We start from the raw sequence: 24142 nt of genomic DNA on the forward strand, positions 1-24142 counted from the left end.
GAAGTTACCCCACCAAGTCCTCTGGATCGTACATGGCAGGCACTTCTACAGACCTCTAGATGAATTGTGTGCTCTGTTTGGGGCTCAAAATATGATTTTTCCTCATCTTGAACTGAATTTTTAGTGTTTTTAAGAACACAGACCTGTTGGATTTATAATGGTGAGATTTTAAAACAATGGATGTTGAATTTTGTGAAGAGCTTTGTTTTGCATCTATTGATAGGCTTAGGAAGTTTTTCGTTTAGTCTGTTAATATGGTCAATTAATTGATTTTCAAATGTTGAACCAGCCTTGGATTCCTGGGATAGATGACACTTGCTTACAAAGTTTTTTTCTTTTCATATGTTGCTGGATTCAATTTGCTGATTTCTTTTTTTTGAGTATTTTTGCATCTTTGTTCTTGAGGCATATTGATTTGGTTTTATTTTTTGAACTGTTTTCATCCGGTCTTGGTATCAGGTAATATGGTTTCATAAAATGAGTTGAGAAGCTTTCCTTTCTCTTCTATCTTTGGGAAGATCCTGTTATTTTTACCTTAAAAGTTTGATAAAATTCACCCATGACTATCTGGGCCTGGAGTTTTCCTCTTTTTTCCCCTTCTTCTTTTTTAGAGTTTTAAATACAAATTCATTTACTAATGATAGGACTATTCAGCTTATCTGTTTCTTCCTTGGTGAGTTTTGGTAGTTTTAATAGTGGTCCATTTCATCTGAGTTGCTTAATTTTGAGTATATAGTTTGTACTATTCCCTATTAACCTTTTTAATGTCCTTTGGGTTGGTAGTGATACTTCCTCCTAAAGCAGGTATGTTATAGGAAAGACCTTACGCAATAAAACAGTAGACAAAGTAGACATAGAATATAACTGCAGCTGAACAGACCTCAAACCTTACTATCATCAACTCCTTCCTGTTTTTCAATTCCCATATCCAGGTAACAAGTCCTTTTGATTTGTCCTTACCAATATTTTTTGCAATCCCCCCATTGACAGTACTGCTTGGCATAGCCCTTAGTATCTCCTAATCTATCTATCTAAATTACTCCACCTGCCACCTAACTAGTCTCACTGCCTTTCCCACTTCAATTCATTCTTTACACTGATGCCAGACTTAACTTCTCAAACCTCCAATCGTTGTACACTACAAGATAAAGGCCCTCCACATCTGGCTTAGTCTTGCTTTTTGAGTTAGTTTATTTTCCTTAATCAGGTTTTTTAAAAACATGTAGGCTTTGGAGGGAGGGATGGGTTATGAATCTCCTAAAAATTGAGTATAAAGTATTATATGAATGTGAATTTTATTTCCAGAGCAAGGCTGTCACTATTATCTGATGTTCAAAGTGAAAAAAAAATTTTTTTGCTAAGAAAAGCCTTCAACCTAATCCTTGCCTCTATAATGTATGTTCTTGAAACAGCCTAACAGTTCCCACATCACGAGTGATTACTCCTCTTTCTAGTCACAAAATTTTATTTATCTAGCCTGACCTTCATTTTACAAATGAGGAAACAGGTCTATCATGTAACTCTTTTGTCCAATGTCGTTCCTGTGAAGTTTGTTTTCTGGGCAACTGAGCTAGTATTTATCAGCTATTTTGTTGGGTCTTTTTATGAATAGATGTCATATTTCTCCTTGAGATCAGGAACTAAGCCTCAGAGTTCTTTGAAACTCCAATTATGTGTAGTGTCTTACATTAACTGCTCAAACATTTGCTGGGAACAGTGATGACGATAATGACATAGTGAGACAGGGGATTAGTTAATACCGGGTTAAGAGTACATTTTTAAGGAAGCATAAGCACATTTGGGGGCTGCAAAATATTACTAAGCTCAGAGCTTAGACACCTAATAAAATTGAACATTCGAGATTCTGTGTGAGGAAACGCTGAGAAAGAGTTCTTAGGCAGAGGCCAGCTTCCCAGAAACAGGGATGGTTCGACAGCATTCAGAAAGAACTTCTCAAGAAAGCAACTGAAATCGGGGAATGCCCAGGTACTTGGGAAAGAGAAAGGGGGTGAAAATAGCACCAGCTTTGGGGTGATTCAATTGAATTCACTGTGTAGATTCAAATTCCAACTCCTGCCCCTGGTCCAAGCGACGTTACTTCAAGCAAATTAACTTTTCTTACCCTCAGTTTTCTCAGGTGTATCTATCTAACGTTGTTGCAATGATTAAATGATTAATGCCTGTAAAGTGGTTGGGCCAGTGTCTAACTCTTAAAACAGTCTTTCCTTAATTGTTGTTATTATTTTAATGAGAAGGAAGGATTTAGGGAGAGGAGAGGCGTTGCGCTAAAAGGCGTGGTCCTTGTAGAGATGTTGGTTAGGCTGAAAATGCTGCAGCAGACGGGGCGGGGCGGGGCGGGGGGGCGTGTGCTCCCGAAGGGAGGTGAGGGAAGAAACGGCGGTGGAGGCAGCGCACTTGCACGGTGTGTATCTGCAAGAGGAGACGCTGAGGTATGTCAGACCAAGAACACACCCTTCCGGGTGCAGCAGGTGACGATTACCGAGGCGCTGACGAAAAAGGCCACAATGGCGGAAACCTCGTATGGGGAGTGGTGGAGCGCAGCCCAGAAGTGACCAAGTAGGAGGGCTCCACAGCTCCGACTGGGACGTCACTTACCGGAAACTGCAGGGGAAAGGCAGCCCCAGCCCGAGGGTGCTGGAGAACTGGGCGACGAACGCAGCGAGGGAAACGAGCATCCGGGAACCCGCGGCTGTGCGGGGCGGGGCTGGCGGCGGTTTTCGGGCGCGCGCGCTGGTTGGCCGCAAACGCCCCGCCCGCGGGGCGGAGCCAACAGACCTCTTCCGGTCGCGCCGCCAAACGCCGCGGCGGCGGGCGCTTTGACTTGTGCGTCTCCCGGAACCTCACGCTGCATGGTAAAATTCTGTAACTTTTTGTCACCAGATGGCAACGTTTTCCCGAGATTTGTTTGGGATTCCATTTCAAATTCTGTAATAGATTGTCAAAGTCTCCCGGGATTTGTTTTTCAGTAGATTAGTTTGCTTGGATTGGATTCCTCTACAAAATTGAGACATCCATCCAACAATGTTGTTATTTCTCCACGAATTCAGGTCTTCCACTGATATTCTGATGAAGTCTTGCAATTTTCTTGGTGTTTAGAACATTTCTTTTTAGCTTTACCCTGGCAGTTTTTGTTGCTGTTCTGTTTGCCCTTCTAATGATTGTGCCCTAGAATAATTTGGTTTGGAGTGTGTTCATCTATCCGGTCTCGTCTGCGAACCTTTGTTTTATAATACTCCTGGATTTTGTAGGTAAGAAATCGTCTGTAAATAACAATTTTTATTTCCCCCACCAATCCAGCACTATGTAGCCTCAGGGTTAGTTCTTTCCGGGAGTTATTTGGATTGCATCCTACATTTCATGCATGAGCCTTCTGAAGGTTTCTAATAGGTACTTTAAAAAAAAATTAAAAGCACTTCGTTCTTTTCGTAGTTTACTAAGTTGTTTTCTGGTTTTTAAAGTCAATAATGGGTATTGAGTATTTCCAAATACTTTCAGTATTAGTTGAGCCTTCTGAAGGTTTCTAATAGGTACTTTAAAAAAAAATTAAAGGCACTTCGTTCTTTTCGTAGTTTACTAAGTTGTTTTCTGGTTTTTAAAGTCTTAAATGGGTATTGAGTATTTCCAAATACTTTCAGTATTAGTCTTCCAGATGATCATTTAGCTTTTCTCCATTACCCTACAACAACAGGTTGTTACTATCTTTTACACATTGGTCACACCGCAAGAACTTTCAGGTATATGTCTAGAAATGGAATTGCAAGGTGGGAAGGATTGCACAATTTAATCTGATATTGCTAACTTGTTCTCCAGAGCTTGTACCAGTTTACCCTTACACCAATAGCTCCGCATCCATGCCATTCCTTGTTTTTCCCAGTTTTTGCTATTACAAACAGTGCTGGGTAAACTATGGCACACATGTGCTAGAGTATCTCTGAATATAAACCTAGTAATGGAGTTGTTAGCTTTGTCTTTAGCTATGCATTTAAAAAACAGATAAATGTGCCCTACGCAATTAAGATATTTCCTCTTTTAATAGTAAAATCTAACTCATTCATATTGATGTGTTTGGATTTAATTCTAACTTGTTTTTTCTATGTATCATGCTTCCTGTTGTTTCTTTCTCTTTTCTGTCTGTGGTTTCTTTTTCCAGGTTTTTTTCCCTCTAGTGACTTGGAAGTTATACATTCAATTTTTATTCTAGTGGTTACTCTTACTATATTTTAATTTTATATGGAACTTATAAATTATATATAATTTAAAATTTATATATTTTTATAAGCCTGTAGGGTTATCAGTACCTATATGAGGCAGTCTTGCTTGGTGGTTACAAGTGGAGCCTCTGAATCCACACTGCCTGGAGTCAAGTCCTGGCATTACTACTTAGCTGTGTAACCTAAAGCCAATTATATTACTTCTCAGTGCCTCAGTTGCCTCATCTGTAAAATGGGAATAAAATAACATATACCTCATGAGACTGTTGTAAGGATTAGTGTGTTAATATATAATTAGTGTAACTAGCACATAGCACATGGATATCTCTAGTTACCAGTTTTTTCATCTATGAAATGAGCATAAATTATCTGCGCAGCAGACTTGTTATAAACACTCACTGCATTATTGTATATTTACACTTGAGTTTATACACTGAGCACCTTGTATGCACTTGAATTATAGTTTTTGGCTTCAAGGAGTTTATGATCTAGGGAGGGCACACGTACAAACACAATTGCAGTGTCATATAATCTAATACTCTTCCCTTGTCTTCTCTGGTCTCTTCTTACCCATGTTCCACACACAGCAGTTTGTTAGAGCACATTAATCAGCATGTGCCTGCCAAACTCATGTGACCTCTCATTACATTTTACATAAACCACAAATTCCTCGACATGACTTAAACACTAGATTTGGGCCCTGCCTCTATTTCTCACTTCAAGTGCCACTCTCCCTAATGGGCTCCCACCACAATGGCCTCTTTTCAGTTCCTTAAACCAAATCCTTGGTTCCTCAGTGCCTGCTGCCTAGAATTCTCAGCCCACCTGCTCTTCCCATGCTGACTCATCTTTCAGGTCTTAGATTAGTTTCAGTCAGGTTTAGTTACAAACAAGAGTCCGTGCTGGCTGAGAAAGGGACTTTATTAATACCCTGTAACCCATAGTCTCTAGGAAGACCCAAGGCCAGATGGGGTACAGCCCGGCCAGGCACAATAATCAGACACATAGAGGCTTTGGCAGAAATCCACCGCTGTTGCCACTACTTGACACCAAGACTGCAACCACTACGAGCACAGTCTATGATGGGGCGCACACAGCTTGGCCTTTGGTACCCTCACCACCCTCACCACTGCATAGCCAGAGATAGGGGCATTTCCTTCTCCATCTTACAAATCTTCTTGAAGAAAAAGAAAGTGAAATCTTTCCAACTTCTTTCAAGTTGAAGTTTTCTGGATGAGTATGCCTGATTTGGGGGGCTTAGGTGACATGCCTGTGCTGCAGAGAGGCCAATTCTCTCATAGGGAATTCCTCAGATACGGTAAAGGGGTTCAGAAGTGCTGGGTATTCAGGAAGCAGGTCACGCAAACACTATCATGTTGCCTCAGCATAAAGGCCTTCCCTGCCAACCCAAGCACGTAAGCTCCCCACCCTGGCCTCATTATTCTCTCACTTTGCTCTTATTTTCTTCAAGGCACTTACCACTGCTTACATTGTTATTACTTATTTGTTCAAATGCCTTATAAATCCTGGAGCCGGAGTCTAGTCTCCGTGTGGAGTTTCAGTCAAAGGAATTTAACTCAAATAACCAAAAATAACTTGTAAATGTATTTAAGTCTTTAATATGGGTCTCTTGTAAGACAAAAGCATTCAAGAGGCTCCAAGTCACGATTTCTAATAGTTCCCACGGGTTTATATTCCGTTTTCTTTTTTCTCTGATTCTTCCTAATCCTTGTGTGGTTTGATTTAGCTTTTCTTCATAAATTTCGCCTCTAGGGCTCTCCCTTCCAGTGTCTTCTGCCTGTCCCCTTATTTTGCATCACAAACATTCAGAAGTGACCTGAGAGATACTTCTCTTGCAGGGCACAAGGGAAAGGAGTTGAGAGGCAAAGGCTTTATCAGAGGAGGCCGGGAACATTTCCACTTGTATCATTTTGGTTCACCATTTGTGGCTAACCTCCAGATTATAAATTTTATAAGGACGGGGACAATGTCTGTTCTATTTGCACCTAACACAAAATCTGACAAATACATAGGCAATTAACATACGTTCTTGGAGGCAAATAGTGACTCTGTGGCATCTTACTACACTGATGGACAGTGACTGCAATGGAGGGGGAGGACTCGATAATATGGGTGAATGTAGTAACTACATTGTTTTTTCATGTGAAACCTTCATAAGAGTGTGTATCAATAATACCTTAATAAAAACAACAAGAAAAAGAAACATACTTTCTGGGGGAAAAAGAAAAGTCCAGCAGCTGAGGTCCAGACAAGGAAGCCCAGAGCACAGAGCAGGGCCTCTTGGCCCAGTCACGGGTGGGGGCGGGGTATGCAATAGTAAGAGCTAGTGTGGGAAGGCCTGGAGGAGGTGAGGGCAAAGCAGAATCTTAACGGGTAGGATTCCCTTGGCAAAGAAAGAGGGTAGGTAGACTACTCCAGAGAAGCACAAGCACAGTTTGTCAAACAGCTGTTTGCGTTATTGCTAAATGCAAAGTAAGAGAAGTGTTAGGTAAGGCTGGAGGGCAGAGACAGGCGTGGGGTCCTTGTATGCCTCGCTGTGGAGGCTGGGTTTTGTCCTATCAGTGATGAAGCTGCAGAAGGTACGTTAGGAGTTCTTTTCAGATTTTCATGTAGCCAAAAATGCAGGGCTGCAGTAGGGATAAGTAGCAGGGATAAATTCAATAAATTATTTGGAGGTTGATTTGGCAGTACTGGGTGACTGGATGGGAAAGGGCGGGAAGAATCTAGAATAGTGCCCAGGCTTCCGGTTGGATGATGATGTCATTAACTGGGGTAGAATAAACAGGAGTCTTCGGGTGTCAGCAGCAGGGAGAGTGGGATGACTTCTAGTTCAGTTCTGGTGGACTTTACGTACCTGTGGGATTTCTAAGTTGAGATGATCAGCAGGTACTTGGGTACGTGAATCTGCAGCTTAAGGCAAAGGCCACAGTCAGAGACACAGGCTGAGGAGGAGTTAGCACGGGAGTGACAGCTCAGGAGTCAGCTGTGGGGTGCCCTGGGGGCGATGCTGCTCAGGGTGGCATTTGGCCTTGCTGACATTCTCCCTTCCCACCTTCCTTGGTAGTTTTCTTACCTTTAGCCATTCCTTCTCCCAATACGTTGCAGGCTCTTCTTCCTCCTCCCCTAAAATGTGGTGTTCTCGGGGGATTTCACCACCCGGGTGCCCGTGCTGTGCATCCATCAAAGCTTTATCTCCAGCCCAGAATTTGTAGGTAAGACTAAGACCCACATCTCCAACCACTTTCTAAAGAAAAATGGGTAATTGGCAGTGTGGACTGACTGTCCAAAGGACCACGAAAAAGGTTTATGGCTCTCTGTTTTGTTTACATGCTTTCAAGACTGACACTTTGAATTGTGACTATTTCTTCTTCCTCTGAGAACATCACATTTGGAGATTAGGGTCAGAATTCAGATCTGTTAATATTCATTAATATGTATCCCACCTCCCATCCTACTTGAATTCTGCAAATACATTTCTCAAGGCTATTAACTGCCCTTTAGCCTTACTATATTGTTTCTTTCCATCAGGAATTGAAATCAGGCCAAAATGGAAATAAAAACTTAAGTCTTTCTGATACAGAATAAAAATAACTGTTCAGATCATTAAAGAGGAGAAACAGTTTACATGGATCCACTTCCTTAAAACAAAAATCACAACTCTTATTTTGTGACACAGGAGTGCTTTTTACTCGAATACCTTGTCCTGTGATCACTGTTTCAATGATGAAGTATGCAAACCATGCCACGACTTACACTTTTTATGTAGAGAAGTTGGTTAAAACACAAAAACCAGATTCATCTTAAAATGTTGTTCACATCAACTACTTAAAACTATTTACAATAGGACTTTCAGCTCCCAAGGAGTTACACGGGTGACCTTGGATTTGATGAGAAACATTGAAAGTGCACACACAGAACTACCTGGGTCTGGCTGTGTGGTCTAGAGAAAGGCTTCCTGAGTCTGTCTGAGGCGATGTGTCGACCATCCACCTACCAAAGTTCACCAGCAGCTACAATGTAGTTCTTCAGTACATGTCTGTTGTTAACTTCTTTCTTGGAATTGGTTCCTTTGGGATGATTTCTGCAGTATGAGTCTTTAGCATCTTGAAAATTTCACAGATTAATAAAGCTCTAATTATTCCAGAAGTCACTGGTATAAATCATGCTTCCTCTATCAAGTTAACTGTACAAAAAGTTGTAAAGTGCATGGTCACCACCCAAGGGAGCTGCCCTCAGTGGCCCTCCACCCTTAGCACCTGTCCCCCCACACCAAATGAGCCAGCCTGAGTGTAATGCTCAGCTGCATAAGAATGAATTAGGACTGAGGAAAACTGGGTATTTTTTGTTAAGCGCAGGCTTATCAAGAGTCTGAAGGACTTATTTCAGTTTCTACACACAAGGCCCATACAGACAGATGCATAAGCACATAATCATTTGTGTTCTTCACAATGTACTCAGGACTTTGACGAGAAAAGTCACAAGTCTATGTAAATGCCCATTCTTATACCAGTTTATGAATTTAAAAGCTTTCTCAAGAAGACTAGGAGATACTGACTTTGGCATTCAGTTTTTGGTCAGAGTACTTTTGACATTCATAGGAAATGATAATGGTACTCTTCCCCTAAGTTTTAAATTCCTCTTATCCATTTATGACATTTCTTCATCATATACTAGATTCTGCCCATCTTCACATTAATTTATTATAACCAAATACCTATAAGCTATTTGTGTGTGTGTGTGTGTATATATATATATATATATATAAAGTTAAACTGTATGTATATATATATATATATATATAAAGTTAAACTGTATGAAACTGCTAATATTTAACTTTTTGACCTATGAAAAGTTTTTTTACATGGTTGAATCTAATAAAATCTTAACTTCAGTTGGACGGCTACATCTCCATCTGCTTTACTTCAAAAGGATAAAAATGCTTACTCTGTTCACCAGTTCTTATGCAGCTTTGCAAAATTGTGCTTGCTATTAGTGAATCTCATGAAAAATTCTGAGGTGCACTAATGTCCATAAATTTCGAATTTGACCAAAAAAAGTGTAGTTCAAACTAGGCATACTGTCTTTATAGGCACACCACTCATCTATTTAACTGGAAAAGCCTACACGAAAAGATGGCTTTTACAGGCTTGTGATCAGGTTTAGAACCAGTGGGAAAATCAGAAAATACGAAAGCATTTTCAATTGGGAATTCTACTTCTGTGTCCTCTGTCACATTTTACACTGTAGCCTGCCTACCCTGAGACCCCATGCTAAGCACCAATAAAAGAGAGATGCCCCAGACCTGTCTTTTAAGAAACTTAACAGCTTCTAAGAGATATAAAAATATAAATAACAAGCTGATATCCTAAGTTTAAAGTTTCAAACTAAGACAGAGTAACAAGTAAAAAGAAGACAGCACTTGAGAGTTAAAAAGTGACTTCAAACTTTAAAGGCAAAAAGCCAAATATAAATGTGCACTGAGTCTAAATTCAGTCAATATGATAATCAAAACTGTCCTCCTCTATGGTTCTGAATCCAAGAAGTCCTTCTACCACCCCAGAAACAGTTGACTAGAGATCCTCCAGGTCAGTTAAGTCCACAGCCACTTTCAGGAACAGGGTGTCATCTTTAATGTAGGTGTTCTTGGCATTCTCCAATGTGGAATGAGCCACGAAGCGGGGACAGCCAGAGGCAATGTTCATCTCCCCGTCGGGTCTTTTAAAGCTGCTGCTGTTGGGGTCAGCCTTGAAGGTCTCCATAATGTGGTTCTTTTTGCCACTCTGGTCCAAAAGCATCAGGGTCACCCTTTGCCTGAATGGCCACTGCAGCAAGGAGTCAAACTCCCCTCGCATCACCACGAAGTACAGTGACAGGTGTGTCCCCTTCCCGGACCCGTCCCCATTCAGGTATGCTCTAGCACAGAGGCGGTAGCCACACCGGCTGGTGTAGAAGGGCTGGCTGAAGATGGACACCGTGTGCCCATCCAGCGCCTCCCTCTTCTTCATCCTGTAGTCTGTCACCTTCCAGATGAGCTTGCCATTGTAGCAGGCACCTTCGAGCAATTTAAATCGCTCTTCGTTTTTATTCAGCTGTGCTTTATGAATGTGGATGTGGGCATCATGTTTGTTAGTCTCCCCTTCCAAAACAACTGCAAACAATAAAAAGATTCTGCAGCCTTAAAGGGGTTTTTAGAATTCGCCTGAAGTGGAATTTTGTTACCTGAAGAGAACCAATAAAATTCTGACAGCTTAAAGATGAGTGAATTCCCTATCCACCAATGGACCACTTGCATTAATTCTATCAACTCAGCGAATCTCATGTCTTGGCAGGAGTGGTACACTGAATATGTACTACTGAACTCAAGTGTGCAGGGAAGTCACGCTTAGCATTCAACTGGCGTGTGTTGGCATGGTGAGCCCCACCGTTTTCTAACTGGAATGCTTTTAAACAGCTAAACCCTCTTCTATTTTTCTATACTTCAAACAATGTTCCCACCATCTCTCTCTCTCTCAGGCTTCTCATTTATTTTCCACTCTCCTTACAAACCATCATTCGCTCTTGGAATTTCCTGGCTGTTTCCACCCCCTGCCTGCTTCAGCCCTGGCTTGTGGCCCTCCCGTCATTTTCCCTGAGGGGCCAGAATCTCCTGCTGTTCTATTTCATAAACACCAGACTCAATCACTGTTTATCCTGGACAGTTGTGACTCTTCATTTGTATTATTTAAGGAACACATGCAGACAAATGAGTCACCAAAAGAGAAGTAAAATATCAGACATACCTAATCTTTGATCATTGGTTTCCAGCAGGGTAATTTTTTGTTTCACTGTATCAATCGCTTCCACCAGAGGCCTCAGATCAAATTTATTTTGTTGCTGGTTAGCCATTTGTAATAACTGACGCACTTGAGCTTCTAGCCAAGCCGACTTGTCAATGTGACTGGCAAGAACCTTTCAGTATGAAGTGGATGATAAAAAAAAAAATTTTTTTTTAGTATCTTAGTAACTCATTGAGATTAAATTTTTTCAATTCAAATGGTTTACATTTAATCAATTAATGAAATGGCACATGCATAGTCTAGAAGAGAAAATGCAGTAAGGACCACAGAGACGAGCCACCTAACATCGTCTTCCTCTCCTCCTTCCTGTCTCAGCTCCTCTTCCAAATCTTTCAGCTTCTCTTCATCTGATTTTTACTCCTCTCTCAATTTTTCTCTACTTGTTCTCTAACCTATCTTTATCTCTCAATTCACACGTTGTCTCTCCTTTTGCTTTAGCGTTTCCTTCTCTTCTTGGAAGCTACTCTGATTCCCTCCTTCTCTGCTAGAAGGCCCATCTGTTCTGGCCTGAGCACTGCAGGTGGTGCAGAAGTGCTCTCAGGTAATAAGGCCTGATTTTCAATTGCTCTCTTTACATGTAAGGTGTTATATAAAACTACAGCTCTATTTCTCCCCCACTCTTGCCCTCAATACCTTAATTCTGACTAGTTTTGTGTAAGAAAAAGATCAGAATTGAAAGAGTAACATACGTTGGATTTCCTTTTTTCTACACACACACACATATAGTATGCTGACAAAGTATTGAAATTATCTGGCCTGCATTTTCTGGCATAATCCAAATTTCAAAACTATTGCCTATACCACATCTTGAAATCTTATTCACTATAAATTTTATAATCACAATAAAAAACCCATTAGGAGTTTGCTTATTGTTACTTAACATTCATGATTTACACGGTAATTTTTGCAATAGTTGGTTTAAAGCATTTTCTTCCTAAGGGAATTAATAGCTTCACTTTGTTGTCTGCAAAATACAGAACTACAGATGTTCTAACTCAGAAATAAGTGACACATTAACTAAAACACTAAGTGCCAAAAATTATATAAAAGTATTATATCAATGTCATATTTACTGACATTGCTAAATGTACTGGGGTTATGTAAAAGAAGACCTTTATTCTTGCAAAATACATACTGAACCATGTATAGGTAGAGGGCCATAATATATACAGCTTATTCTCAAATGGTTCAGAAAGACTATACACACACACATAGACGGAGAGAGGCAGAGAGAGTGAAGGATGAAGCAAATGGAACAAAATATTGACCCTGGGTGAATATAGGTGGAGAATGTACAGATGTTTTTGCACTTATTCTTGCAGTATTTCTGTGAATTTGAAATTATTTCCATTTCAAAGTTTTAAGAAAAACCCTCACTGCCAACTGAAGGCTAAATCTCGGCTACAAATAGAAAGGCCATTTATTTGTATTATTTTTTTATTTTTTTAAATTTTGGTATCATTAATCTACAATTACATGAAGAACATTATGTTTACTAGGCTCCTCCCTTCACCAAGTCCCCCCCACATACCCCTTCACAGTCACTGTCCATCTACGTAGTAAGATGCTGTAAAATCACTACGTCTTCTCTGTGTTGCGCAGCCCTCCCCGTGCCCCCCACGCACTATAATGCTAATCGTAATGCCCTCTTTCTTTTTCCCCGCCCTTATCCCTCCCTTCCCACCCCTCCTCCCCAGTCCGAAAGGCCATTTCTTACCTGGATGTTTGAGAGGAAGCTTCCATTTTTGCCAAACAGCTGTGAAAATTGCTTGAAGTCCTTTTCGAATTTCTTTACAGTTTCTGCTAGCTGCTGGATTTTACTTTCTTTCTGTTCTAGGCTCTTATATAAGTCAGAAATCTATTAACAGTAATGTGAATGGGGTTATTTAAAATGCATGCATACAAATTAAAATAATTTAAATATAGTTTTAGGAAAACACTGCATGTAAGAGTCATTCTAGGAAAAATATATACCTACATATACATAAACATATATGTATATATGTATATGTAGTGTATGAAAATATTTACAGGTAGATTCCTGTCTCATATTAGAAAAATATTTGCAGGTGCTTCAAAAAGCCAGATTCACAGATTTCTCATCAGCCTTTTCTGAACGGGGTCTCTTCATTCAGTATGCACCAGAGTACTGATGGCCGTATCACATTAGATGTTATATGCGCAGTATCAATAGCAGAAATTTGCTGAAAGTCTATCATCCTCTTATATTCATTAGGTCTTTTAATCCTCAAAGAAGTCTACAGGTTGGGTATAACTATCAGTCCCATTTTATGGATAAGAAAACAGAGGCAGAAAATTCGAGTAACTTGCCCAGCATACAGCTAGCAAGTGGTAGGCAAAACATGCTACTCTCTCAGAATGTGTAATCTATTTGAGGGTATAAGTGATACCTTAGAGTGATCCTAAACAGCTCTTTTCTTATTCCCACATCCATTTAATCAGCAAGACTACCAATTTTAACTCCTAACACAACAAAACAACCAACTCTTGCGTTTTTCATTTCATCTCATTTGCTTCGGCACTTGTTTCAGCCTTTATTATTTCTCACCTGGGCTGATAACACAGCTTCCTAAGCGGTCCTACACTACCCCCAGCACACATGCCAGAAGGGAAGCTGAGTAAGAATCAGGACCGGCATTGATCCCATAGTCCACCATAACCCCAGAAACTGGTCTGGTGCCTGGCTTCACTATGTGTTTGATAAATATTTGTTCTGTGAATATATGAATTGAATGAGTGGTCTCCCTGCTGTTAGTCTTGTTTTCCTCCACTTCATACTCCACACTGTGACCAGAATATGAAGAGACAAATCTGGTTCTGTCACCCCCCTTACATGACCATCTCCAGTGGCCATCTTTAACAGACCGCACAGGGCCCTACATGATCTGCCTCTGGCTACCTTGTCAGCCTCCATGCCCATTCACACCCCATGTGCTCCCTGCCCAGCAAGTCCACCGCTTCTATTTCCTGTCTGGCCCTGATCTCTCAGACCTTTCTCCTTCCTCTAGAAAGTACCACTTTTAAGCCTCCACTCAAGGGCATATGCTCTCAGAAATATTTTCTCACTAATACCACCTGCCTAGGCCACCTCTCAGGTTCCCAGACACCCTGACCACACTCCACACTCCAGTATAGAAATTACCCTCAGTACTTTTGGTGCTTTTTTTTTTTTTGGTTGTTTTGGTCTTTTTCTCCATTAGGTTGTTGAGGCTACATCTCACTTGTTTCTTTATCCCCAAAGCCAGGCACAGGGCCTGGCACACAGAGGGATCTATGTTTGATCGATGAACTGACAAATGGCTGCAACAGCCAGCTGACCCCTGGCCCCAGAATCCTCTGTTCAGACCCCGAGAGCTGAGTTCCACCTACCCACCAGACACATAAAAGCAAACACTGTCTCCTCTCCCAACCCTCACCTCTAACCCCTTATGGTGCCCATCTCCATGCCTTCAAAGTTTACAGCTTGCATCCCAACCTCTGATGTCTCTCAGTGCCTTCTCCCCATCCCCACTGACATAGGCTTAGGAGCCTTCACCATCACCATCACTACCTCCAGCATCTGGCCTCCACCTAATACTGAGCTGCTCATCATGTTGGCACTGGGCTAAGAGCTTAACTAAATTATCTCATTTCACCCTCACCACAACCTCATTTTATGAAATGAGGAAACTGGGGACAGGAGAGTTAATTAGCTTGTCCAAACCCATGGCTCAGGCCTTCTGGCTCCAGGTTATCCACCCGCATCAATCACAAGGTTCTACTGCTACACTGTCTAGTTTACTGCAACATCTTCTTGCCCGGTACCTCTGTCCTCATTCTCTTCTCTCCCTCTGTGCCCTTCCATGCTACCTCCAGCCGTCTCACCTTTTAAAATAATTAGTTGGCTATCTGAAAGTTCACTTTACACTGCTTTGCTTTACAGAAGACCTACATTAGTAACTGTTTTTGCTAACCGAAAGAAATCCAAGAGGATTTTCACTCGTACAAAATGGTAATCGCCTATTTGCTTTATGCCATTTCGGCTTATGAAGGTTTCACAGGAACACTTCACTTTTGGATAGCTGGGGAACCTGTATTTTCCTATTTTAAAACCTCCCTTAGCTCCCTATTACTGACAAACATTAGTTCAAACTTAGGCCCTTAAATCCTTTCTGAGATATGACAAAATATGAATGAAAAAAAAACAACTGAAATGTGGAGAATTCAAAACTTCTTGGTTTACATCAAAGGCATTGAGATCTGGAACCCACACACCAGTCTCCAGCCCACCCCTGTCCTACCTTCAGGAGCCTCTCCACCCCAAAACCCCATTTTCTTGAACCACCAACCTCTGTCATGCCTCCCTGCCTTGGCATAATATTTCCTCTTCTGGAATGTCCTCTTTCCACCATACTTTAACTGACATATCTTCCCTTCCTTCAAAATGCAGCTTAGATGTGCTACCTTGAAAAACCTTTTCCAACTCCCAGAGGAAACTGCCACAGGCTCTGGACTGACTTGCAGCACGTCCAACAAGGCACAGCACCCCCTCTGTTTACATTTTTGTGAATTCTTCAAGGGTGCGGACTCTGCCTTCTTTGGCTCAGAGCCCCTAGCGACTAACATTATCCCTGACGTGTGGCAAATGTTTGCTGGATGAACAGATGAAAAAAAGAGGCAACTAGTACAGAAAGAACCTAGGAATGGTCACCAGGCAGCAGGCCTCCTAACAAAGTTAGTTTAATTGGTTTTGTAATTTTCTCCACGATGTAACCCTGCAACTCACCCACCTCCTTTAATATGGAATCAGACATCATAAAATAACCTGCAGTAGTAAAATTCAGCTCCCTCTCTGCAGATGGATGGTTTTCTTCCCAATGTGAGCTTCAGAGGTCTGATCCTCAGATGTTCTAACAAAATAATTAACTCTTACAATAATTACTCAATAGAATCAGCATTTATTGAGGCCCACTATAAATACTCTGGCAGGCATTTGCACACATAATTTCACTTGTTATTGCAGCTCAGTGAAATAAATATGTATGTATGTATGCATTTATCAGGTTGCAAAGCTTCTCAAAGATTAGAGTTAAGACTAACTACAAAATATATAGAACACATAGTGCCTAGAACAGATAGTCAACTGCTGTGTCATGGTAAGACTGGTTTAATTTAAAACATCAAACACCAACTAAGCACCTACTAAGTGCTAGGTATTAACCAAAAGGTGTGTGGAGAGGCTGCAGAGAGATAGCATGGTCTATCATGGGGAGCACTGGACTGAGAATCAGCGGACATTGGTCTGAGATTGAATTCTGCCACATCAAAATTTCTTTGAACTTAGTTACTTCATCTGTTGAATGAGGGGGTTGGACCCAAAGAGGTCAAAGGTACCTTCCAGTTCTAATGTTCTATAATCCTATGAATCTGGCTACTTAGTGAGAAACATCTACCTCCAGGTGGCCTACACTGAAACAGAGAATGTAAAAACACCAACAATTGCAAATCCCAGAAATTCTGCCACCTCTCTTTATATCTGAACCCTTGAGTATTCACCTGTTCTTCTAACTGGACGTTCTTTTCTAAAACCAGAAGCATGTGGTCCCGTAAGGCTGAATGCTCATGATCTTGTAGGTTCCCCCGTTTATCCTTCAACAGGAAGAGAAAAATAAGTCAGATTGTTGAAAGGCTCTAAAAATGAGGGTGGTGGTGGGATATTCTGTGAAAGCAGAATGTTAACAACTTTGCTTCTTTGTCTCAAGGTGGGCTGCAGGAAAAATGACCCCTCTAGGTCCTTTCCCCCGGCCTTAGGATTCTACATTACCCAAGAGTCAATTTTAAACTTACAGAGACTTTTAACTTATAGGCCATTATCAAAATGTGCAGCACTGATTTCTTCCCTTGTCCTGGGAATATATGACTGCAAGTTAACTGTAGCTGTTACCACCTCTCCACTATTCCCATATAAAAGCTGTCTCCTTGGTGGGTTAGCACCAGATGACTTTTAAGCCTTGGTTACTTCTCGCTCCTACCAAGCACATTTCTATGCTGTCTTCTATCACAGGTATACAACCTAATAGTAATTTCTGCTCATGAAAATTTGTTTCCCTCAAAAATCAAATAACGCATATGCAAGAAGAAAGGATTACTTCTTTTCTGATATTTAAAATACTTAATTGCAAACTGCTATGTTACTAATAAAAGCAAATGTTAGGTGTTCTGGGTGATCCGTGGACTCTAAGCAAACATTTATCACCAATTTCCCTTCAGTTTAGAGTTGACCCCTCTTCCAGAGAACAACTCCCATCTCTAGCTCTGGTGCTGAGGTAATTTCTAGAATATAATCCAAATAGAAGTTGGGTCAACCTGTAAAGGTTTCTTTCAGAGCTGGAAAGCAACTCAGTATTTCATGCACTAGAAAAGTAAACCCTATCCTCTTTGCCAAGACAATCACTGGTTTGATACATGACAAATTTATGGACTCTTCACTGATTTTTTTTTTTCAGAGGCTTCTCATAATATACATTTTTTTCAAATAGGTTTTTAAAATTAGAGGAATATGTGCTTATGTCAAACAGTATCACAAGATGCAGAATGAAAAGTAAAAGTCCTCTTCTCCATCACCACCACACTCAATTCCCTTGTCTCACTTGACTGGGAAGAAATATACACATTTTTAATGCAATGAGATCATACTATATTTAATCTTTTAACATACAGACCTTGTTCTCTTTATCAGATGTATAGTATTACAAAATATAAATATACAATTGTATAGTCAGCACTTCAGTGAGGGACTTACAGGTTGTTTTTAGCTTTTTGTATGTTTTTTCCCTATGTTAACATCTTTGTGTGCATGTGTGTTTGTATGTATATGTAATCATTGTATATTAATGAAAGGGTATCTATCTGTTAGAGAAAGTCCTACCAGGAAAATGGCAAGGTCAATGTCTGGGTTCACTTTTTATTTTCATAGATATAACTAAACTGCCCTCAAAAAAGTTGAATTTTACTAATTGTTTAAGTCTTTGTCAATTTGATGGTGAAAGTTATATTTCTTATTATTTTTACATTTATTTATGAGTGAGATTGAGTGTCTGTTCTTATACCTATTAGCCAATAGAACTTTTTTCTGGAACTGCCTATATATTCTTTTCCCTATGTTTCTAATAAGTTGAATAAGCTATCTACATATAAGAATTCTTTGTATATTAAGGAAAACAGCCCCTTTCTGTCTGCTCATAGATTGTAGATATTACCCCCACTTCGTGGTTTGTCATTTGACTTTATGGTATTTTAAAAAACCATAGAAGTTTTAAATATTTTTTGTTAAACTTAACAAAACAATGGCCTCTGGTTTTGTTAGTCACCTAAGAAAGGCCGTCTTAATTTCAAGAATAAAAAGAAAATTCACTCCTGTTTTCTTCTAGTATTCTTATGAATTTTTTTAAATAAACATTTTATTTTGGAATAATTTTAGATTTACAAAAAATGTGGAATAATACAGTACATGATGTATTTTAATGCCTAAAACTTTAATTCATCTGAAATCTGTTAAAATGAGGTAGGACTCAAACTTTCCATCTTTTTATACAATTTATCGAATAATATATTTAAAGGTGTTTAAAAGGTAATAAAATAGATTTTAAAATGTGATTTCAAATCAGTTTGTTTCAAAATACTTGGTGATAGACAGGGATACCATAAAACTAAGATTTGTGATCAACAAAAGCATGACTCCAGCGGGTCTCCTAACCTGGTAGAGGCCATGGAGTCCAAAGAAGGAATAATTACTGTGATGGTTAATTTTGTGTCAGCTTGGCTAGGCTATGGTGCCCAGTTGTTTGATCAAAACTAGTGTTGCTGTGAAGATACTTTGTAGATGTGATTAATATTTACAATCAGTTGACTTTAAAGTAGATTACCTTCCATTACGGGGAGGGCCTCATCCAATCAGCTGAATACCTTAGGAGCAAATTACTGTTTCCCAAAGCAGCAGCACTTCTCATCAGAGAAACTGCAGCCTGAGTTTCCCCACTGCTGTCCTGCCCTGAGACTTCAGACCTGCCAGCCCCTAAATCATATGAGCTAATTCCTTAAAAACAAATCTATCTCTCTATATATACATACATACACTAGATATAACTCTATCTATCTATCTATCTATCTATCTATCTATCTATCTATCTATCTATCTATCATCTACCTACCTACCTATCATCTATCTTCTCTTACTGGTTCTGTTTCTCTGGAGAACTCCAATTAACTGCGATAACAAATCTTAGTTTTATGGTATCCATGTCTATCACCAAGTATTTTTTTTTTATCAACATATTATTGAAATACACTCTTGTGAAGGATTCACAGAAAAACATTGTGGTTATTACATTCACCCTTATTATTGAGTCCCCCCGACACTGCATTGCAGTCACCGTCCATCATTGTAGTAAGATGCCACAGAGTCCCTATTTGTCTTCTCTGAGCTACACTGTCTTCCCTGTGACCCCACACACACCATGTGCACCAATCATGATACCCCACAATCCCATTCTCCCTCCCTCCCCTCCCGCCCTCCCCCACCCCATCACCAAGTATTTTATCACCAAGAACCTCTTAAAAGTTCTCAGAGGTGAATGTCTTTCTGTATCCTGAATGGAATCAACGAGTAGAGTGAACTTGCCAATGACACGGTAGAACGTAGAGGGAGAAACAGAAAAGGTGCGCCCCATACCTTTACAGTGCAGCCGTAGTGCTTAAAAGGACAGTCTTGTTGGGCTTCAGGACACACAGCAAGGTGCTCACCCACCTACGGAATGGACAGCCTCGCGCTCAGAAACTCATCGCTGCTTCTCCGACTGCAGCAAGCAGCGGACCAAGGGTAGCTTGGGAAGAAGGGAGGGAACGGAAGGAAAAACGCCTTGCTAAGGCCTGGAGGGGGGAGAGCTATGGTGAAAACTCAGAAGACTTCTCAGGGAAAGGGGAGGGGAAAACAGAGACATGGTTATCAGGGGTGTCATTTAAATCCTGGGCCTCTGCTGACAGGATTTTATCAAGCACACACCATACTGATTACTAAAACTTTATCTTACATAACATCTACTGAGAGAATTATTTACAGTTACCTCAGTTCTTGGAATAATCCGCAAACACTTGTTGGGACAAGATACCGGGTACTCAGGACACAAGTTTTCCTCGTGATTCTGAAACAGAGAAAGTGTGATGAGACAAACCAACCCTTGTCTCCAAGGTTCCCTTTCAGGGCCTCAGAGTGTTTATACGTGTGTCTGTTTGGGGCTCTGTGTCATGTGGCTTACCCTCTGCAGGCGAGTAGCGCCAAAAAGGATTAGAGATGGCTGCTCTCTTGGTGTCAGTCAATTCAATTCAATTTTTCAATTATTCCAAGGGAGGGTCAGAGGGCACAGGGCTACGAGGGCAGACTGTGGGAGCCATCACTATAGCTCCTGTGGCTCAGATACAAGTACCCCATCCTCTCTCTTTATGCCTACAACCTGCCTCTCCAGTTAGATCAGAGCATTGTGCTGAGGACACAGGGTCACCCAGCACCCAGCATTGCTCCTTGCATACCCAGCAGGTGCTCAAACATATTTTGCCAATGATAAATGAACAGAGTCCCACTGATAAGAAGGCTTTTAGCTTTTCATAGAACTCTCAGATAAAGTTCTTCTTTAGATGTTTCCGTACAAAAATAAATCCAGAAATGTGCTCTGGTATACCATCTGATTATGGATGGGAACTACTGTGACCACTCAGGCAGGATTTAGTCCCATAATTATTATTATTTTTTTTTACCTTTAGATTGATTGCTACCACCTCCTTTTTGCAATAAAGGCATTTTTCCTCTCGAAACTGGCAGTATGCACTCAAATGCTCATTCAGGTCTTTCCGAAGGACTGGTTCCTGACAGTTCTCATTAGAACAGTGCACAGCTTGGAATAAACACTGCTGCAGGTGGTCCTGCAACAGATAAAACAGGCCAGCGGGTCCGAATCACCAGGACAGCTGGAGGGGAAGCCGGTTGGCAGGCCTAGTCAGGGAGGACATGGGGGGCAGCCGGGCAGAAAGGACTGCAGTGGGGAGCAGCCTCTGCTTGCAGGCTCTCAGTGGGGGGCCCCCCTGCCCCTGCTGAGGAGGGAGCCTGGAGGGGGCCACTTGGACGGAGGCTGTGAATGCCAGCCGTGCTTGGTGGGAGTTAGGAGGGCAGGGGAAGATGGGCGAAGAAGGAAGCGTGCTGAGTCTATTTTAGATTACCTAGGGATGTGCTCATACTCTCAAGTTAGTCCTTGAATATTTTTCTTAGACTTGCCATTAATCGGTCAGTTCTTCAAGGACCTTATTTATTTCTTCTGTGCACCCTCCACCCCCACCCCCAGCACCAAATGCTGATCTCTGCACAGCAGACAGTAAAAGCCAGGACAGAGGGAAAAGAGGGGAGAAGAGAGGGGCATAGCCCAAGGAACATGGAGAAAGGGAGAGGATTAAAGGAAGAGAGGGAGGGAGAGAAAGCTGCTGCCAAGCGATAGAAAAAAGGACATACAGGAAATGCAGGATGGTAGGCCCAAGCCGGGAATGGTCAGTTCTGTAGAGTCAGGAAGTGTTCAGAGCCAGAATATTTGAGAGTGAGGACACGGACAGCGTTCATTCCAGTGTTCTTCATGCTATAGATTTTAACAAGCAGGCATATATCAAGTCATCAAAATCTCAGGTCATCACCATCCCTCTGCGAGGTCCTTCAAGACAGGGTTGGCAAGTAAGAGCCTTGAGCCAAATCTGCCCCGCTGCTGCTTTTAGAAAGTTTCATTGGAGAACAGCCACATCTATCTGTTCACAGATTGTCTACGGCGGCTTTCCCTCTGAAATGTGAGACCTGAGTAGCTGCAAGGGGCTGTACAGCCTGCAAAGCCTAAAAAATTCACTATCTGACTCTTGATAGAAACAGCTGACCACTTCTCAGAAGGAAAAAAAAGCCAACAGCTTTTTCACAGGAGGAAAGTAAATAGTATAGCTACTCTCCTTTACCTCTAGTAATAAGAAACAAATAGTGACAACTGAAATCCACATCTTCTCCAAAAGTCATTGATGCTACCTACCCTTCAGCTCTCGCCAAAACAGTCAACATTCACTGAGATTCTGCTACCTGAGAGATCCTACCCCTTCATGCAAGAGGAGGGAGGGAGGGCAGGGAATGAGGGGAAATGCAAAGGAAACCAGCCACTGGTCACTAGGGGGTCACCAAGGCTGATTAGTGGTCCCTTTGAGCCTCATTTCCTTTGCAGGCTTAGTGACAACAAAGTCAGAAAAGATGTAAGACCTGATCTTACAAGGAAATCATTTAAAAGTGCCTGGGGGCTTGGGGGCAGTGATGGAGAAAAGACTGAATCACCTGACAGGTGTGCCAAAATGTGTGGATGGGAGGGAAAAATCTCAACAGCCTCCAAGCAATTCCCTAGAAGCTAGGGATGCCTGCTCTCATTCATTCATGGTGTGACCAAACCTGATACGGACCTGCCATGGCAGAGCCACAGTTCCCATTAACAACCCTTCCCAGCTAGGGGGAAGGAACATGACTCCCCTTGGCTTCCCCTACGCCCCATTTGTTTGCATCTCATACCATTGCTTCACCTTTAAACTACTTCCTAGCTCTGTTCTGGTCTGTTATCTGCCCCAGATCATAAACTCTAAGAGGCCAGGGCCCACAGCTGCTGAGAAACACCCACCCCAGTGCCTGCAAATGCGTCCGGGCAGGGACCCGTGCAGTTGTGTCATTTTGCTGTCATACCCTGTCTCCTACCCTAGGGACCTGAAATCCTTCACAGATTCTCCCAAAATGACAGGTCCTTCCTTGACCGTTCCTTTTGCCCAACATGTCCCACATCTTCTCTTTTGGATCAGTGATCCCTAACCCATACTTTAAGGCCTAGTGTATACAGCATGCCCATGCATTCCATACAAACCAACGTTTTCACTCACCCTTAGCCCTTGGTCTGCTGCCCTGCAGCCAGTGCACTGCCAGAAAGGGACTCTCTGAGGGTAACCCAATGACTTCCCACCATGCTTAACCCAGGAACTGTTACATTAATGTGTCCCATACATGTCCCTGGAAAAATAGCCAAGGCAAATATTGTTTATGAGTAATACCAACCTGGTATCGTCCCAGAATAATCTTGGCATTACATCCAGGAGCATTTTTGCAATATACATATAAATTGAGGACTTCCCTTTTACAACAATTGTCTTTAAACACCTATAAAAGAAACACAATAGGTCTTACACACTTCAAAGCTTTAGGGCAACATGAACAAAGCTATTATTAATTTGGCCTTCAAGTACATCTCAAAAGTTGGGTGGAAACTTCCAGACAGTGGTTGGAATGGAAATATCAGATTCATCACCACAAAAGAAAAGGCTCAGATACATCCGACAGGCCACCAAACATACAAGCCAGGTAAATCAATGGTTAGAGCAGTAGGTTGTAGCTAGGAAAATCTCACAGTGAACTTGACCTCCCATGCTCAAAGGTCAGGTGGTAGGGCTATGGCTGTGGGTGATACTTTCAGCTTCCTGTCCCAGTGAAAACGTTTGTATTAGTCATCAGGTAGTGTCACTGAAGTTGCTATTTCAGCACAAACCAGGGGTTGGCTAACCTTCTCTGTAAAGGGTCAGATGGTAAATAATTTCAGCTTTGCAGGTCACACTGCGATGTTCTCTGTTGCAACTATCCAACTCGGTTCTACACAGTACTTAAATGGATGGGTATGTCTGTGTTCCAAAAAGACATTATTTATGGACAATGAAATGTGATTTCATGTAATTTTCATGTGTCGCAAAACATTATTTTTCTTTTGTTTATTATAATAAATTTTTATTTTGAAATAGCTTATGACTTACAAGAAGTTGCAGAAGTAGTATAGAGTTCTTGTGTACCCCTCTTTTGATTTTTTTTATGATTTAAAAATATAAAAACAATTCTTAGCTCATAGGCAATACAAAAACAGATGGGAGGCTGGATTTGGCCTGCAGATCCCATGTTGCAGT

The 24142-nt window shown here is 41.3% G+C and overlaps 2 protein-coding genes across 7 annotated transcripts in view; both read right to left on the reverse strand.

Moving 5' to 3' along the window:
* Window positions 1-2725, reverse strand: part of BATF3 (basic leucine zipper ATF-like transcription factor 3) — a 147383-nt gene extending 144658 nt beyond the window's left edge. Inside the window, exon 1 of the mRNA XM_057508002.1 lies at window positions 2617-2725. The gene's annotated coding sequence lies outside the window, so the exon portion shown is untranslated. The remainder of the gene's footprint in view (window positions 1-2616) is intronic.
* A 5268-nt stretch (window positions 2726-7993) lies between these two features.
* The window catches only part of TRAF5 (TNF receptor associated factor 5), a 44006-nt gene continuing 27857 nt past the window's right edge, over window positions 7994-24142 (reverse strand). For 5 of the 6 annotated variants that reach the window (XM_036912467.2, XM_036912462.2, XM_036912463.2 and 2 more), the window contains 8 exons: window positions 23250-23351; window positions 20900-21064; window positions 20212-20289; window positions 19821-19895; window positions 16646-16738; window positions 12807-12947; window positions 11033-11201; window positions 7994-10401 (listed from right to left, as the gene is read on the reverse strand). In XM_036912467.2, coding sequence (XP_036768362.2) covers window positions 9824-10401; window positions 11033-11201; window positions 12807-12947; window positions 16646-16738; window positions 19821-19895; window positions 20212-20289; window positions 20900-21064; window positions 23250-23351 — 1401 coding nt within the window. In that variant the 3' untranslated portion in view covers window positions 7994-9823. The remainder of the gene's footprint in view (window positions 10402-11032; window positions 11202-12806; window positions 12948-16645; window positions 16739-19820; window positions 19896-20211; window positions 20290-20899; window positions 21065-23249; window positions 23352-24142) is intronic. The other variant, XM_057507999.1, reaches the window with a different exon arrangement.

This window comes from Manis pentadactyla, chromosome 9, assembly GCF_030020395.1.
Source record: "Manis pentadactyla isolate mManPen7 chromosome 9, mManPen7.hap1, whole genome shotgun sequence".
NCBI lineage: Eukaryota > Metazoa > Chordata > Mammalia > Pholidota > Manidae > Manis > Manis pentadactyla.